Source organism: Malaclemys terrapin, chromosome 2, assembly GCF_027887155.1.
Source record: "Malaclemys terrapin pileata isolate rMalTer1 chromosome 2, rMalTer1.hap1, whole genome shotgun sequence".
NCBI lineage: Eukaryota > Metazoa > Chordata > Testudines > Emydidae > Malaclemys > Malaclemys terrapin.
In genome coordinates this window covers 31,555,542-31,573,572 of record NC_071506.1, presented here as the reverse complement: position 1 = coordinate 31,573,572, position 18,031 = coordinate 31,555,542, and the positions used below count along the sequence as shown (strand labels likewise).

The 18,031-nt window shown below is 40.7% G+C and overlaps 1 protein-coding gene across 3 annotated transcripts in view; it reads left to right on the top strand.

Moving 5' to 3' along the window:
- EBAG9 (estrogen receptor binding site associated antigen 9) overlaps positions 1–11,823 on the top strand; it is a 44,934-nt gene extending 33,111 nt beyond the window's left edge. For all 3 annotated transcript variants that reach the window (XM_054020250.1, XM_054020249.1, XM_054020252.1), the window contains 3 exons: positions 1,574–1,681; positions 3,335–3,426; positions 11,265–11,823. In XM_054020250.1, the coding sequence (XP_053876225.1) occupies positions 1,574–1,681; positions 3,335–3,426; positions 11,265–11,385 (321 nt within the window). In that variant the 3' untranslated portion in view covers positions 11,386–11,823. The remainder of the gene's footprint in view (positions 1–1,573; positions 1,682–3,334; positions 3,427–11,264) is intronic.
- The last annotated feature ends 6,208 nt before the right edge of the window (positions 11,824–18,031 follow it).

Genomic DNA, 18,031 nt, shown 5'->3' with positions numbered 1-18,031 from the left:
CTTGAATCTGTTTAACTTGCCTCTTTTTCCTTTTCCTTTTCCTTAACATCTCTGGGGTATTTGGGTCCCATTGCTTTGTGCTGGTGACAGCTGGGGCACAGAAAGATTCTAATTTGGTAATTCTGTCTTTTCTCTACCAGTACCAGGAAATGAGTTTGTGGTTGGTTGGTTGGTCCATATTTGTAGTTAAATGTAGAGTTGTTAAACGCATACTTTGGTTTCAGTGTGGAAATCCTCCAGCTGGTGAGGCAGAGGTGCATACTCAAAAGTTGAGATTCTCATTGTTTGTGGAATGACCACCACCATGGATCCTCAGCAGGTATGAACTTTGAACCTCCAGCCCAAAAGCACAGAACTCTATCATTTGTGCTAAAGGAGTCACTTGGCTGGTGGAGGCTTCTGATTTGGTACTGAATTTCCCAGGTTCAGGCCCTGCTGATGAATCATGGTGGATTATTACAAAGTGGTGGCCTGTATTGGGATTTGCATTTCTGTGGATTTCAGATGCTAGAGACAGAATATGTGTGTAGGCTCTTAACTTGTATGAGGATAAGCCATTAAAAAGGCACATGATGCTCTTAGTCAAACCCCGTTGCCAACTCTGTCCGCATATCTATTCAAGGGACACCATCATAGGACCCAACCACATCAGCCACACCATTAAGGGCTCATTCACTTGCACATCTACCAATCTGATATATGCCATCATGTGCCAGCAATGCCTCTTTGCCATGTACATTGGCCAAACTGAAAAGTCTCTACGCAATAGAATAAGTGAACACAAATCAGACATCAAGAATTGTAATATTCAAAAACCATAGGAGAGCACTTCAGTCTTCCTGGACACTCAGTAACAGACTTAAGTCGCCATTCTTCAACAAAAAAACTTCAAAAACAGACTTTAACGAGAAACTGCAGAACTTGAATTAATTTGCAAACTCAACACCATCAAATTAGGCCTGAATAAAGAGTGGGAGTGGCTGGGTCACTATATAAAATAATAATAATTTTCCCTCTGTTGGTATTCACCCCTTCTTGTCAACTGTTGGGAATGTACCACATCCACCCTAATTGAATCGACCTCGTTAGTACTGACCCCCACCCCAACTTGGTAAGGCAACTCCCATCTTTTCATGTGCTGTATATTTATACCTGCTTACTGTATTTTCCACTCCATGCATCAGATGAAGTGGGTTATATCCCACTAAAGCTTATGCCCAAATAAATTTGTTAGTCTCTAAGGTGCCACAAGGACTCCTCGTTGGTTTTAGTCCCCATGTTACATTTACTGACCTGCCTTTCAAGAAGAGAAGAAACTTCTGTGTGTGTCTCTCTGTACTGGTAAAAGTGAAGCACATAAAGAAATTACCAGGCGTTCAAAAAAATAAAAGGAGGACACTAAATTATTTAAAGGGATGTTTTGTGCCATTTTGCCTATTAAAATATATAGGTGTAGTGTATTATAGCACTGAAAAAAAGAGTATCATGCTCTTATTAGCTCTCAATGGTGGTATAAAACTCTGATTTCCTCCCCTCTTCTTCTCCTTTCCCCCTTTTCAATGTTGTCTTTCAGATTGTTATTAAAAAAAGAGAACCTCTAAATTTTGGGATCCAAGATGGAAATGCAGGATTTTCTAGTAGATTAGCAGCTACACAAGATATTCCTTTTATTCACCAGTCTGTAAGTATACTATGTGTTTTGATTCTTATTTATATGGCAGTGTGTCTGCTCTTCAGTAGAGAGAGAGGTCGCTGGGGGAGGAGGGATAAGTATCTATAAAGTACCTGAATTGTTGATAAAGAATAAGAGCTATTTGAGCAGGCGATGCTGAATTTGAATTGGTGAATTAGTGGAATTAGTACTGTCTGCCTAGCTCTTGAAAAGAGGAGATGAGCAGAAGGGAATACAAGTCAGCCTGCTGGAAATTTAGTCTGAGATGCATCCTGACTGTTACCATATTTCCTAAACCAGAGAGCTCTAGGCTTTTGGAGATTACATGTTAATCCCACGGTGAAAGGGCAGAGGAACAATTTGCATTGATCTTCATGCACTTATGCTGACCATGTTTGCCTTGACAACAAAGGTGTACTAGGACAAGAAATGTGGGGTATAACACCATATGTAAAATGAGGTGATACTTGACTAACTCAGAGTGTAGGTAGGATTAACTTGTTTGCAAAGTACTCTGAAGATATAAGGTGCTCTGTAAATGTAATACCTTTTTAGAATGGTAGAATCGGTTTTTTTATAAATATTTAAATTTATTTCTTACATAACTACTGCTTCTAATAACCTGCCACTGAATTGTAAAAGTACATATGGATAACATACATTTGGTAGGGTTTTAGACGCTAGAAACATTGAGTTCTAATTTCAGTCTGTGTGAAAACTGTTATTAATTTGAAAAGGTAAAAGAGAAGTGGTGAAAGCATCAAGGTTCTTGTAATATCTATTGAGGAACAATAAGAAAGTCATAGAAACTGTCTCAGCATAGAGAGGAAGGGGAAAAGCTGGCATCAGTCATGAGGAATGAGGGTCTGGTGGAAGGGCACTAGCCTGGAACTCAGGAGACGTGAGTTCAATTCCCTGCATTGCCACAGACTTCCTGTGTGACCTTCAACAGGTCACTTAGGCTACGTCTACACTAGGAGTATTTTATCAGTAGAGGAATACTACTATACTGGCAAAGCACTCCTGGCGTGGACACAGCTGTACCAGCAAAGTTGTACTTTGCACCAGTAGAGTAAAACCAGCCCCCCAAAGGGTAAAACAAGCTATAATAGTAAAAGTGCAGTTTTGCTGATATAACTGCATATACACTAGGGATCACATCGCTTCTCGTTACCGTAATTGAGGCCATATGAGTACCTAAGATAGATAATGATTGATACTATAGATTGGAAAGTGGGGGAAGTATGTGGATGAGTAGTAATGGGTGGGGACTTTGCTAGAATCTAGAAAATTCTGGAAGCTAGGCAGATGTTTTAGCCTGCTTTCTTTAGAAAGCGGTACTAGCTCCATCAATATTTGTCTTCACTGCGATCAGTTCAATAGTTGTTTCTCACTTCTTCAGTATGGTTTGTTGGGGGGGTTGATTTTGGGGTGGGTTTTATTTATTTTTTTAATTTTTTTTGTTTGGGGGGATGGTTGGGAAACTCAAAACAATCCTGTCTGGTACTAGGAGAAGATATTTCCATATTGTCATAAAGCAGATTTATAAAACCCTTAACACTAAATAGCTTTGCTTTCTGAGTTTCAACATGGTTTTATCTGGAAATGAGGTGGGGAGATGGTTTGCGTACGTTTATTATATTCTTGGTCTTTTGTTTTCAGCCTGAATTGGGAGACCTGGATACCTGGCAGGAAAACACTAATGCCTGGGAAGAAGAGGAAGATGCTGCCTGGCAGGCAGAAGAAGTTCTTAGGTAATTTAAACAATTCTGTAGCTGACCAGGCTCGAGCAATTTTTAGCACAATCATATTTTAGCCAATTTAGCAATCCTACTTAATTTGCGGAACATGCATTACATAGGATTTCACTCTCTCCCCGTTCCCCACCAATCTTCAATATATACAAATTTTATACCATACGTTTTCCTTCCATTAAGACCTTATTCACACATGCCAAGAATTTGGCATGTTAAACACTTGTTTATATAATAAGAATAATGGGATTTTATTTAGCAAGGAATAGTTTTAATTGCTTTACATTCTAGAAATAATAAAGATAAAGTGTACTCTGCACTGCTACATTAAAACTCAATTTAATAGCAAGGTACATAAGTGGAAAAAATTGAGTCACTAGAGTATACAAATAGTAAAATCACAATTAAAAACCTTGATGTACCAATAGCATCTTTCAATTGGGTGATTCCTGAAGCACTTACAGAATACATACATAGCAGTGTGCTGTTAAATTCAAAGATGGGAAATGTTGTACAACAGTTTAGGACAGTATGTGAGGAATCAGTGGTGGGGTTTTTTGTTTTTTTTTGTTTTTTAGTTGAAAATTCAGTGGAAATATTAAGTAAATAAATTCTTGAATCCACACCGACTCAACTGTATTCTTACTAGCTTAGTTAAAATAACAAATAGGACTTTCTGTAAACATCACTAGTTTACTACACAGTGTCAGCATTAATATTTTATTAAAATTTCTGAACACTTACTAAAATCAGAGGGGAGAAGGGACACTGTGTCAGCTCTGGAATGTCAAGGCATATAGTACAATAGTACACAATTTTAGGATATTTATATCCTTTTGCAGTCTCTTGATGAAGGCTGTCTATGCGCAATCATGCTCAAAGACTGTTCTGTTTAGATTCTTGTACTGTGTTCATCACCACAGTATCTGTTTTTGGAACGCTTTTTTCATTTGTTTGTTTAATAACGGCGAGAATGGGTTAAGCACATCATTTTGAACAATACCAGTTTCAGACTTTGGAAATTACATTTTGTCCATATTGAATTATGATAAAATAATTTCAGCACTCCCCTAGTCTGGCAATTTAATTGTTGTTCAGTATAATATAAATAAATGTAAAAATACAGCTTGAATACATTATTATGGCTGCACAATTCATATCCTAATCAGGAATGTAAAGGTTTCCATTGGCAGTGTTAAGTTGGATCTGTTTTCTGTCTCTTTGTTTTATCCTCCTGCATTTTATACCATAAGCAAGAATACTAAGCTACACATTTTAACTGGAAAAGCTTGACGAGAACATTGTCTGTACATGTAGTGTGGCTGAGTTAACACTCCTGTTGATACTTTTTTATGTTTCCTGACTTAATTTTTAATTGGGGAAAGTTCTCAGTGCACTGACATGTTTTCCTTTGTTTTAAAAAAGGAAAGTGGAGGAAAGCAAAAGCTAACTGTCCCAGTTAGGCCGAACGTCTCACCTTCTGCTGGTGGAGGACAGAGAACTCCCCTCTCTGGCTGCTGCAGCTGTTGAGACAGTTTTTGCTAGGCTGTCATAACAGGGCAGCAGCACATCTGTTTACATTGTAACAAACATACTGTCATTCACTGTGCTCAGTTTCCACTGGGTGCAGTAGAGAGGGGGAGTTACAAAGAAACCAGTCGCAGCTCCTTAATTCTGGGGCAGGGTATATGTTGTCTTGGCTTAGGAGCTGCTGTGGAATATATGGTATTAGCTGGCCCTCTGGTTCCCAAAGGGGCTTTTCTCCAGCCAGAGGTTGCCAAACTGCAGTGCACTCCAGCCATGCTCCAACAATTCCCTGCCTGGGTGCCAAGGACTGCAGAGGGGTGATGTGGGAGCTAAGCCAGCTAAGAAGATCTGGCTGCCTGCTGGTTCATTTGCACTGCAAGATTGGGCTATGGGGTCAGGAAACTGCTCAGAATCTTGCATACATTTCATATGTTTGTCCTGGTGTCTCATTTACATTGTGGTACTGTTTCTGGAAGGAGAAAATCATCTTCCCTGAGTCAGGCAAAAAGGACAAAATGTCCTTCCAAAATCGTATAGATTGAAAGTACTTTCATGCACTAATAGGTGGAGTTTTGTGTGTTGTATGTATATACAGTACACGCAGAACAATTATACTGCTGAATGTTGACTTGTATTAGAGACTTTTAACATTTTATTTTCACCCTTTGTCTCAACATGCACGTCGAAATCTTTCCTGTCCTCCCATACTAGTCTCTGGGTCTTCTTTCATGCAGTCCTCTGCCCAATGTGGTCCTTTGTGCTTCTGCCCCCTCCTCCTTCAAGTCACTTCTGAATATGCTCTTTTCTCCAAAATCCTGCACACTGTAATCCTCCCCTCTGGACCAGGTTAATTTGCAAGGAATTAATAACAGGGAATGCTGGAATTCATCAGAGGTTTGCTCTGCTTTCACTGTCTGGTCATTCTTTGTGCTTTTATTGAGTCTCTTTTGCCTGGCTTCATCTATGCGTTGCCCATCTAGGTTGTAAGCTCTTTGTGGCAGAGGCCTTGTCTTCATCTCCATTTGTAAAGTGCCTAGGCCAACTTCGTTGCCTGTTCTTAGGCCCTCAGCTCCAAATCTGACTACTAAATAAATGACTCCTCTCTACTGTCCTCCCTCCAGTTCCCATTGAAGTCAGTGGCAGCAAGTGCCCAGAAATTTGGGTTGCTTTTATTATCTATATTTTGGTTTAGGTGCCTAACTATAGGCATCCAGATTTGGTTCTGGCAGGTTGTGGGCACTGTATTAATGAGAAATGGAACAAACTTAGCCTCAAACAGATTCTGTTTCTTCTTTAACCTTTTTATAGATTCAAGGCCAGAAGGAACCACTGTGATCATATAGTCTGACTCATATATAACACAGGCCATAATAGCAAAATAATTCCTAGACATATCTTTTAGAAAAACATCCAATCTTGATTCAAAAATTTTTCAATAAAGGAGAATCCCCCACGACTGTTGGTAAGTTGCTCCAATGATAATTATTCTCAGTATTAAAAACTTACTTCTTATTTCCAGTCTGAATTTGTCTAGCTTCAACTTCCAGCCACTGGATCGTGTTATACTTTTCTCTGGTAAATTGAAGAGCCAGTTGTTAAATATTTTTTCCCTACATACCATATCTAGTTTTATACTAGCTTGATCTTTCACCACCATTTAAGCTCTTTTAGTAGAGAATATTTAAAATTCTAGATACTGACCTGTAAACTTGAAACAGCAGCAAAAAGTTGTATCTTACTACAGCAAACCCAGTTGATATAGCTATAATATCACAGGAGATATAATGGTGACAATAATTCACCACTGATGTGTGCATCTTTATGAGAGCTCCTTTTCGTCATGCATGTTGTTGCATGTGTGGTTTCTACAAAACAAAAATGGCTTGGTTAGCCAGCAGAGGGTGCAGTAAACCACTTAGGAATCTTAGTGCAGGCAGGAATTCACTGTATAGCTTGCAGTTTAAAGAGAGAGCATAAGAACTGTTGGCAGTAGTTATGATTACTAAGCCTTTGAGTGCTGCCATTAACTAAATATTTAGTTCCACATGAGACTTTGATAAATACCATTATTTTTACATGTATGAACTATTTGCATAGATGGTATCTTCACATGCAGCCTTTTGTTTTCCCTCTCTCTCCCACCCAAATCACTGCGCCAGAATTTCCTTTTGCAGGGTTAGTAGTAGGCTGTTGCTGTGAAACCCACGCAGCATGTCTGCTATTTAGGATGAGGGAAAGCTGCAGATAGTAAAATAAATGTCCTTGATGCAGGATGTTGGCACTCCCTTGGGATTTAGAGTACTAGTGTAGAAGACTGACGGTGAATAGCTCCACGGCTTCCCTTGACATCACATCTGTTGTTCAGCTGATCTAAGTTAGTTTGCCTAATAGTTGTTAGTAATCCTCCTGAAGCTTAAACCCATTAGTTGTTCTGCCTCAGTGACTAGAAGTAATGGGTTCCTGTCTTCTTTATAACCATCTTTTACACATATGCAGACAATTTTCATGCCTGCCTCAGTCTTTTCTCAAAGAAGCACATGTTCATGTCTCTTCTCTTGATTCCTAAGCTGGCCCATGTAGGACAGAATAGCTGCCTTCATGTTTGTGATATTCCTACATCTAGGCACAAGGAATGCAGGCTGTACCTACAGTATGGGGGACTGCCTGAAGGAACGCAGAGACTCTGAAAATGAATTAGGGGTTATAATGGACAAGCAAGTCAGCACAAGCTCCCAAGTGTGATGCTGTGCCCAAAAGGATTAATGTGTTCCTTGGGTGTATAAATGGGAGTAAGAGTAAGGAGGTGATTTTTACCTCCGTATGAGACATTGGTGAGACTGATGCTGGAATACTGCAAGCAGGTCTGGTGTCCATTTTAAAAAGGATGTTGAAAAATTGGAAAGGATGCAGAACAGAGAGACAAAAAATAATTTGAAGAGTGGAGAAAATGCCTTACAGTGAGAGACGTAAAGAGCTCCATTTGTTAAGTTTATCAAAAAGAAAATTGAGAGGTGACTTTATTGCTGTATACAAGAACATGAGAACGGCCATACGGGGGCTGACCAATAGTTCATGTAACTCAGTATCCTGTCTTCTGACAGTAACCAATGCCAGGTGCTTCAGAGGGAATGAACAATAATCATCAAGTGATCCATCTCCTGTCGCCCATTTCCAGCTTCTGGCAAACAAAGATTAGGGACACTTCAGAGGGACACTACAAGAACATTCCCAGGGAGAAATACCAGGTACTAATGGGCTCTTTAGTCTGGCAGAGAAAGGCACAAGAAGAACCAATGGCTGGAAGCTGGAGCCAGACCAATTCAAATTAGAAATGAGGTACAAATTTTTAACAGTGAGAGAGATTTAACTATTAGAACAAACCAAGGGAAGGGGTACATTCTCCATCTCCTGATGTTTTCAGATCAAGACTGACTGCCTTTCTGGAAGTATGCAAATACCCATTATTGGACCCTACAGGGATAACTGGGTAAAATGTAATGGTCTGTGTTCTACAGGAGTTCAGATTACATGATCTAGTCTTCCCTCAACTTTCTCTCTGATTCTGCCTATGCAATTAAAATAACATTGGACTTCTATGAGTATGCATTCTTTATTTAGATGGATTAATTTATTATTCACTGAAAACCTCACATCCTCCCTACTGCACAGCCCTTATTCCCCCATTCTTCTTATTCTTTCCAACATGAACTGCTCTGCTATCACTGAATCTTATTTTTGATATTACCCTATCTTCCAGTTCATCAAAACTCTCATGTTTTAATCCTACCCTTCAGAAAACTTGCAAGAAAGATGGCAGATTTATTGTGTACATATTAAATAGCATATTCCATGCCACCATCATTAACAAAAGCAAGGAATAATACTGGATCCAGGATCCTCCTTACCTGTCTGTTATTGCTTATCAAATGCAGAAGATGGCGTCAATCCCTCACTCTCTGGAGTATGAATTCAGTCACTGTTATTGTGCCACTCACCTCCCACTCCTGGGAAAATTTAACCGGGGGGGGGGGGGGGGGGATGAAATGAACAAATTCTATCTTGTTTCTCTAGCAAATTACATGATTTTTGTGTGCTCATGGCAACCGGAGAGCTGACCCTTTGAACAAATCCTTCAAACAGTGATGGCCTGGGCTCTGAGAGCAATAGAAGGAAGATGCTGCCTTCAGGGATAGACAAGGTGGAATAGGTTGTTGTTTCTTTGGCTTTTTAATTTCTATCCCAGTGGCAACCTGACACAGAGGCCATACTGCTTTAAATTAAAGATGGGCTGAGCAGTGATGTTTAATCCAGAGTTTGAGGGTTCTCAGGTCTGGTGTTTGTGGTTTTGATCAATGTCTGTTGTTTTAATTTGACATGATAATATTTTTAAGTGAATAAGGACTTGCTCATTAATGTCAGTGGAAGCTAAGCATTCAGCATTTGGCATAATCAAGCCCAAAATATTTTAGAAATCTGGACTATTGAATTCTATGTGACCTAATAGCTAACTTTAATAAAAAAAAAAAATGGTAGGTAATGGTAAACCTCTTAATCCCAGTGTTTAATCTAGGCAATTACAATTGAGAAAAAGTAGACTCTACCAACTACATTCTTAATTTACAGTTTCTATAAAACGAAAATTACACACTGATCAAAGCTTTAAGACCTCACAGCTAACACAGTTTTCTATGATCATGGATTTGCTATGTGTATTTCCCAGTCAGTCTGTACTTGTCCTTAGACTGTCTCCATACAGAGTGAGGGAGATGTGATAGCATTCAGTTGTGCATTGTAGTGTGGAAATTACACCCTCAGTTACTCTACTGTGTGGAGCTCGGAGTTTTGTTAACTTTCTAACTAGTTCTTTAACTCTGAAAACAAATCTCAAAAGGTAGATTAGCCCTTAGTATTCTGGCTCATTGACCAAGATGGTTAATGCCCAGGTTTAAGGTGGAGAATAAACCCGATTGGGAGGTGCGGCAAATTTGGACACTATTGAGGAACAAGTGGTGTTGCATCAGCAGCTGGAGTTTGTCTAGACTGCTTTCAATGTATGAGAACTTGACTGACAATAGAGAGGGTGTAGGAAGCGAGGCAGGAGTCCCTGTCTGTCTGTGTCTCAAGGAGGATGTTGAGAGGAAAACATTTTCCAGCATTTGTATTGAGGGAGTGGGCAGACAAATGAAACTCCTGTTGGGGCACAAATGAGAAGAGAAACTCGAAGCAAGCAAACTCTTCAGTCTAGAAATCTCAGGTCCTTATTTTGAGTGTTCTGATTCTAGACTGAGGCAGACCGATTTTTTTTTTTTTTTTTAAGAAGCTTGTTTGTATAACTGTATTTAGCCTAGTTAATTCCAGTTGTACCTATGTATGATGGATGTTTGGAGGACTGATAAGTGCAGAAATGCATTTAGAAGAAAGGTCACTGCATGAGATCTAAGAAATTTCATTAGATCTGTATACAAAGTCTTGATTATCTATAAAAGCATGATAGAAAACTGTACATAAAAAATGGAAAAGTAACAACAAAAAACAAAACCAACCAACATTTTAACAAGTGTCTTCGACTGCTACATTATTTTACTCTTTCCCCCCTCCGCCCCCCAACTCATTCCAAATATATCTCCCTAGTGATCTCATGGGTCTCACAGAGATGTGCAAGTGAATCAGTTACGTTCTTCCTGTATCTCATGAAATTCTTCAACTTGTTAAGATGTTCATACTGGGCCTAATCCAAAGCCCTTGAAATCCATGGGAATCCTTTCATTGAATTCAGTAGGCTTTTTGGATCAAATCCATGAAGCAATTTCTGCAGTGAAAAAAAGTATCTGTCTTTTAAAAGTGGGACACAAGGGCTTAGCCAGAGCGATTGATATCCTACAGCTCAAGAATAAAGTACAACAATTACTGGATTCTGATACAGAGATGCCAACAGATAAGATCTATAACCCTTGTCTTCACTGGGGAAAATGCAGTGTGAGAGATCTAACAGAAGCAAAGTTGGACATCAGCTTACTTAAAGTGCAGAATATTCCCTCTTTCAACAATCTGAGCATGAGCAAAAAGCAGGTTAATTGATATCTGCCTAATTAGGAGCACAGAAATAACACAATTCCAGGCATCATTGCTAAAGGGGCTTGCAGGCTCAGTACACTTTAATGCTCACAGTTACAAGTCTTTTTTCCTGAGGTAAGAAGTTCAGTATTTATTTAAAACATGTAAGTAAGAATTGTCTAGCTTCAGCCAGTGTAAAAGGGATCTTGCACTGTTTTCTAAAGGAGTGAATCTGATGTTCTCCCTTCAAATTGCAGGCAGCAGAAGATAGCAGAAAGGGAAAAGAGAGCAGCAGAACAACAAAGGAAGAAAATGGAGAAAGAGGCACAAAGGCTAATGAAGAAAGAGCAGAACAAAATTGGTGTAAAACTATCCTAACACAAGCAGTTCTAGGATGACTGTACCAGCAGGAAGGAGAATTCCAATTTTCCGACATAAAGCATCATTTGTATTGATTTAAGTATTTTTAGAACTCAACTCACTGCTTGATTTTAATGCATTCTTCAGGCCATCTTGGAAGCCAGAATTCTTCCATAAAGTATCTTGAACTATTAGTAGATGGATCTTAAAAATAAAACACCGACCCTGCAAATCATACCTTGATGGAACAATGTTTTCTGCAATAGCCCTATCCCAGCACCCCCCTTATACAAGAACAGTGATTGCTGCAGTGACAGTTTGATGATGGGGACATAAACTCTTAACAGATGGTTGAAGCTTAAAGAAAAAAGGGTGTAAATAATTCAGTGGTGGGAAATCTACTGTACCATCTATTATGCTTATCTGAAACATGTAATTAAATAATTTTAAAGAATTCTTTGCTTCTGTGCTTAATTTCAGAAAATGTACCTTTGCTGTTCTACTCTTAATTGCTTTATTTATAAATGTTGGGAAAGATGCTTTAAAAATATGCTTGCATTCTCGTATGTAAGATGATATTGACCTATACTGAAGAGAGAATAATGTTTCTGTTGAGCTGATTATCATCCATACAGTTGTTTCCTTTTTTATAACAACAGCAAACAGGCTTGCTGTGGTTGGGAACCAGCAGGGGTGGAAATGAAGTGGATTTTACTTTTTGCTGACACCATTTTCAGCAGTGTCACACTTGCAATCCAAGAGAGGAATGTACTGTAATTGTAGGCAGAGATTCTCAAGTGGATGAGATTGTCATGGTCTCATTTTAAATATCAGTCTGACGTGCATACTTTTCTCAGTTTAGACTTAATGCTGCATGCTATTATGGGAGCACATTTATTTATGTAATGTCACTGGAAAAAAGAATGATTGGTTCTTTAATCACCTTTCTGTATTGGTGAGCTGTTCAGACACTATATCTATATCTGGTTATTTATATGATTAATGGGATATTAACCACGCTGTCCTAAGCAGATTCCAACTTGGCTAATTGTATTCAGTCTTCCTAAACATTCTCCCAATTAATCTATTGGGTGGGGGAAGATGTTTCTCCTCCTGAAAACTTTAATTCTTGCAACCAGAATAGCTGCCATCTTCTGGGCCAAAGATGGCTACATTTCAGTGGTAGGTGGAGGTGAATGTTAGATACATTCTGTACTGTACACTAGGATTCTTCTGAAAAGGTTTTGTACACAGGATAAACTTACTACAAAACAAAATGTTATATATACAGCCAAAGCTAAGGCCCAGTCCTATACAACCTACTGATGGTCTCCTGAGCCACAGAAAGCAGTGCGTGGCTGGTGCAACCCTTTCCCATATACCCAAAAAGCCAAACTCCCATTGGACATCAGCAGTTTTTGCTGATGGCAAGAGGAGGTTCTTAAAAATGATCAGCTTCCTAATGAACATCACTTCTAATTCTTGGACCCATTCTCTCTGCTACCTCTCATCTGAGGGCCAGATAACCCACTGGATTATCCTCCAGCCTGAAACTGGAGTAAACCTCCCCTCTCCGTGTGTGTGTGTGTGTGTGTGTGTATACGGAATGGTTCTGTATATAATGCTCAAAACTGATAGGCGTCTTGTAGACGCAATAGGAAGACAGGTCTTAGATGCCAAGACAGGTTAAGAATGCCCTCACTGTAGGAAAGCTCTCAACTGATGTCAAGTCAGCATACTCTGTACCTATGACAATTGCCCTCTGACCATAAGGTTGGAGTGGCAGGAAGATGGTGGGACAGGAGTGCCACTGTATTGCCTCAGATCTAGCTGGTCTTCAGTTTCTTGGGGATAGTTGGTAACTGGCATAAGTTTAGAGCAACTTTAAAGGTGACTCTAACCCACTCCTGGGACAGGGCAAGTGTGCCATGAGAATGCGGAAGTAGTAGCCATCTGGTGTAACTTTGTTCTGAACTGATTCTAGCACAGGAGAGAATCTAGGTTCTCATCAGTACTTCATCTCCCTTCGTCGCCCCAGTGATGGAGATGCTAAGGAAAGGCATAATAAGGCTGTGGCCTCATGAAAATTATTCCCAGGCCAATTGTCTGGCTTTTGTGCTCACTAATGCAGAGAGTACATAGCTTTGGCTTGGGCTCAATTTGGCTGGTTCAAGCTGTAAATGCATTTTGACTTTCAAGATGAAAACAAATGTTTGTCTGGTCTTTAGTATCATTACAACTCTGTTGAACGCTTGTCACTATTCATGCTTAACAGAGAGAATCTATGTTTCTCTCTGACCTATAGCAAAAGGAAAACTTGTTAGAATCACTTGACGTCTTTAAAAATGATTGAACTATGTATGTGGCAGCGTGCCCTCCAAAAATGTCGGGTAGAAAGAATGGAATCTTCCCAGGCTCTGAACACGCTTTCGGGGAAACAAAAATGTTTACTATGAATTGATTTATGTGTTTGACAAAATAACAGGGGATGATAGGAAGTCTTGCTTTGCGAATGAGATTATACAAAGAGAATAAATATTCTGTGTATTCTGAATCATGGTATCACTTAAATTGCTGTCATTTCTAATTGACTACTTTGGGAAAAATGTTTAAAATAGAGAGAAATTCATGCACATCCTATTTACAGTGATGATTATGAAATATTAAATACCTCCTAATTCTTAAGTTATTGGCTTTTTATAAAATTAGTTAACTACTCTGTTTTTTCTCATCATTCGAAGATCAAATATAACTGGCATCCACTTGAAATATCCACAATTTATAAAATCTAAATAAAGGAACCAAGATGTAGGGTACATCTTAGAGGATAATTTTGAGATGTGGACTTACAGTTCAATGGACCTAACACTGCATTATTTATTTTTAAGTCTGGAGAGTCCTGTATAGTCCTTATGCAGCTGTGATCTTGCACACTCTCCGTATCTTTATCAACCCTCGTTTTCTTTTTTTTTTTTTTTTTTTTTTCTTAAGAGTCCCCATGTCTGACACACTCTTCCTACAGGTTGGGCGAGTACCTTTGAGCCAACCATCACTACTTATTTAATCAAAGATGGCTAAGCCCTTAAATTACTTGTGGTTTTTTTTTCTGTGTCCAAGAGCACAGTGTTCAACTAAGACTGCACACACTTTGTTAATAGTGCAGAAGATAAAACAAAGCTGTGTGTGTTCTTACCTTGGAGTTGGTATTAGTATGCTGCTATAAAAGGGATAAGTCTGAATAGAGATGCCATCCAGTACTGGACGCTGGTATGAGCTTGCATGGTAAATTGGTGCACTAACTCTCTTCTAGTGGTTCATTTTTGCTTTTAATCCTAACCAATAGAGTCCTGTTTCTGCAGCTGTGCAAAACCCTATGGCTGCATCTATCATCTTCATGTCAGCTATGCAGCCAGCACTTGCTGGGGCTGGCTGTGCTAAATGCAAGATAAATTCAGGTAACTGAAAATGGAAGGAATATTTGTGGGAATGCTTGTGAATTATAAAACACTAACTTACTGCAACTCTTCATTACTTCAGCTGGGCAGTCCCATAACTGTTGGTATTCCTCAGGTTTCTGTAGTTCTCATCAGCTGACCCTTCCAAATACCGTACCTACCTCACTACCCCCAACCTTCATATCTCTCTCCAGCCACCCATTCCAATCCATCCTGTCTCCAAAACTGAACTTCTCATCTTGTTTTTCCACCTACCTTCTCTATCACCAGTGGGTATATCTACACTGCAAAAAAAATAAAAATAAAAATCATGTAGCAGTGAGTTTCAGAGCCCCAGTCACCTGACAGCACTAAAAATAGCCATGTAGATGTTCCTGCCTGAACTCTGGGACCCAGTGAGGGTGGGGCTGAGGCTCCAGCCTGAGTAGGAACATTTACACTGCTATATTTAGCCCTGTAGCAGGAGCCCCAGGAGCCCTAGTCAGTTGACCCAGGCTTTGAGACTCTCTGCTGTATTTTTTGCAGTGTAGGCATACCCATACCCAACTCTACTTGTTTCTCATCTTCCACTGCATCCTTTCCTTATGTCCTGGCCTTTTTGCTCTCTCTTCGCTTCGTTAGTCTTGGCCAGGCCTGCTCCATACATCAATCTTACTACAGTCTACAATGTGATTCTTTCTTTCTGTTCTACTTTTCTATACTGACTTCCCCACATGTTGCTGCTGCTCTCAACTAGTCTAGTCAAAATGCCTCTGCTAAAGCCACCCTCCCCTACTGTCAAGCCAACCATGCTCTTCCTCCTCTGAATCCCTCCCTGGGATTTCTGCACGATGTTTGAGCTCTTTGATTTTACCTGGGAAGTCAGGACTTCCCAGGTAAACTCCTGTATCAGAACTGTTGCCCCGGTTTGGTTTTCTTGCCCGTTACACCACATTCTTTGGAACAGGAAGTTTGGCTTATAATACCCTTACATCACCATGTGAACAAAACATGAGTCTCATTTTAGTACATTCTTATAGCTAAGGATTAAGGAATTATTGTTCTGCTTGTTTAAAATCTTAGGGTTAAGAAATCAGTTTGTTTGAGCACCTGTACAGGTGTTTCAGCCTGCCTTTAATGAATTGCCTGTGAAATTTCCCATGCTGTTTCTCAGCCCTGAGATGAAATTTTTGGCTTGATGTCTCCGCCTGACTGAGCAGAAATCCTACTGTTTAGATTTCAGTAGGTATGCAGGAGTTGGCACAGGTGTAACTAAACTGTGGGCTTTGTAGAGATGTGTAAGTGACAAGTATAAGGCACTCTAGTTAGGTGGCTGCTGGGGACAAGAGGGGAGGGGGTCCCAAGCTGGGAGTAGCACAGAAAGCATTTAAGATGGGGTGTGAGTAGACAGGGAAAGGCTTTAATTTCTGTCATCTTACAGCCTCTTGATGCTTAACTTACACTAACTTGACTCCCTTACATTCACTTACACCTCTTCTCCGGTAGACCTTAGGCCAGAATGAGCACTAATGCATCAGGAATGATGGAGGAGGGTTTGTTTAAGAAAGTGGTATTACTAGGAGAGCATAAGGTGCAGTCAGAATTTCTTCTTAATGCAGGGAAATGCTACGGTCCAGGTAAACTCTCATATGAGCTACCTGCCTGCGGACTGTTTCCCTACATGTTGGCCAGTTATTCCACTGCCCATGGGTATTTAATATTTATCAAGTGATAGTCCCTTCCAGTCAAGGATTGCAAAGCACTTCATGAATAGCAGTAGTCACCTTACAATACCCCTCTGACATAGGTGGCATGGGGAAGTGCTGTTACATTTACTTTACAAAAGGAAAAACTGAACAGTAAGGTTACAGGTCGTAAGGTCTCACTGCAAGAAGGTTCAGAGTCAGGCATAGACTATTTCATTCTGTTTGTTTTATCCACCAGACAATGCTACCTCTCTAGGATCTGCACATGCAATTCTAGTGGTGCACAGAGGGGGACACAGCATTTGCATTCGGATGTACATGTATGGCAGCGTGCAAATGTTAGAGCATGTGTTCAAAAGTCAACTAAACTCATTAGGGCCTACTGGCTTTTTTAAAAAAGCTAGGGAAACAATGCAAAGACATGCAGAAATCCAAAATTAAGGATGAGATTTTTACACTTCTCAGAGTGCAGAAATTCAACGAGATGGGTTCCTAGAGCAACTGTACTTGGCCAAATTCTAAATATGTTAATGGATTAAAGTTAACCCAATCCACAGTGATTAGGTGGAAGGGTGGAACTCTGATGGCTTGGGGACTGGTGACTGAATATAGAACACTTCATCTCACTAGCTGCTGTGGGAGCCATAACCAAGTTTTCCAGGTCAAATTCTGCTGTTGTAACAATGCCAATCTACAGTACCCCAGTGCAGTGGTTTTCAAACTTTTTTTCTGGCGACCCAGTTGAAGAAAATTGTTGATGTCCATGACCCAACGGAGCTGGGAATGAGGGGTTCAGGGTGGGGGAGGGGGCTCTGGGCTGGGGCAGAGAATTGGGGTACAGGAGGGCGTCAGGGCTCTGGGCTGAGGGTGCAGGCTCTGAGGTGGGGATGGGGATGAGGGGTTTGAGGTACAGGATGGGGCTCTGGGTTTTGGGGGGCAGGGGTTGGGGTGTGGACTTACCTCCGGCAGCTCCCGGTCAGCGGTGCAGTAGGGGTGCTAAGGCAGGCTTCCTGCCTGTCCTGGCACTGCGGACCGCGCTGCACCTCGGAAGCGGCCAGCAGCAGGTCCGGCTCCTGGGCGGAGGCGCACAAGTAGTTCTGTGCAGCTCTTGCCCCAGATCCCATTGGCCGGTATCTGGCCAATGGGAGTGCAGAGTGGGTGCTCGGGGCGGGGGCAGCACATGGAGCCCCGTGCCCCCCTGCCTAGGAGCTGGACCTGCTGCTGGCCACTTCCGGGGTGCAGCGCGGTGGCTGAACAGGTACGGACTAACCTGCCCTAGCCAGGCAGCATTGCCTCTGGGACTTTTAACGTCCCGGTCAGTGGTGCTGACCAGAGTCGCCGTGACCCAGTGCTTTACATTCCGCAACCCAATAGTGGGGTCGTGACCTGAAGTTTGAATACCACTGCCCTAGAGTATTCACTGGGCTCCTGCCTCCTCTGTGTGTAAAAGTTCAACCTTAAAGCTGCACTAATTTTTAATAGCTTATTGCAGGTGAGGGTTTTGTTAAATAAAACACCAATTCA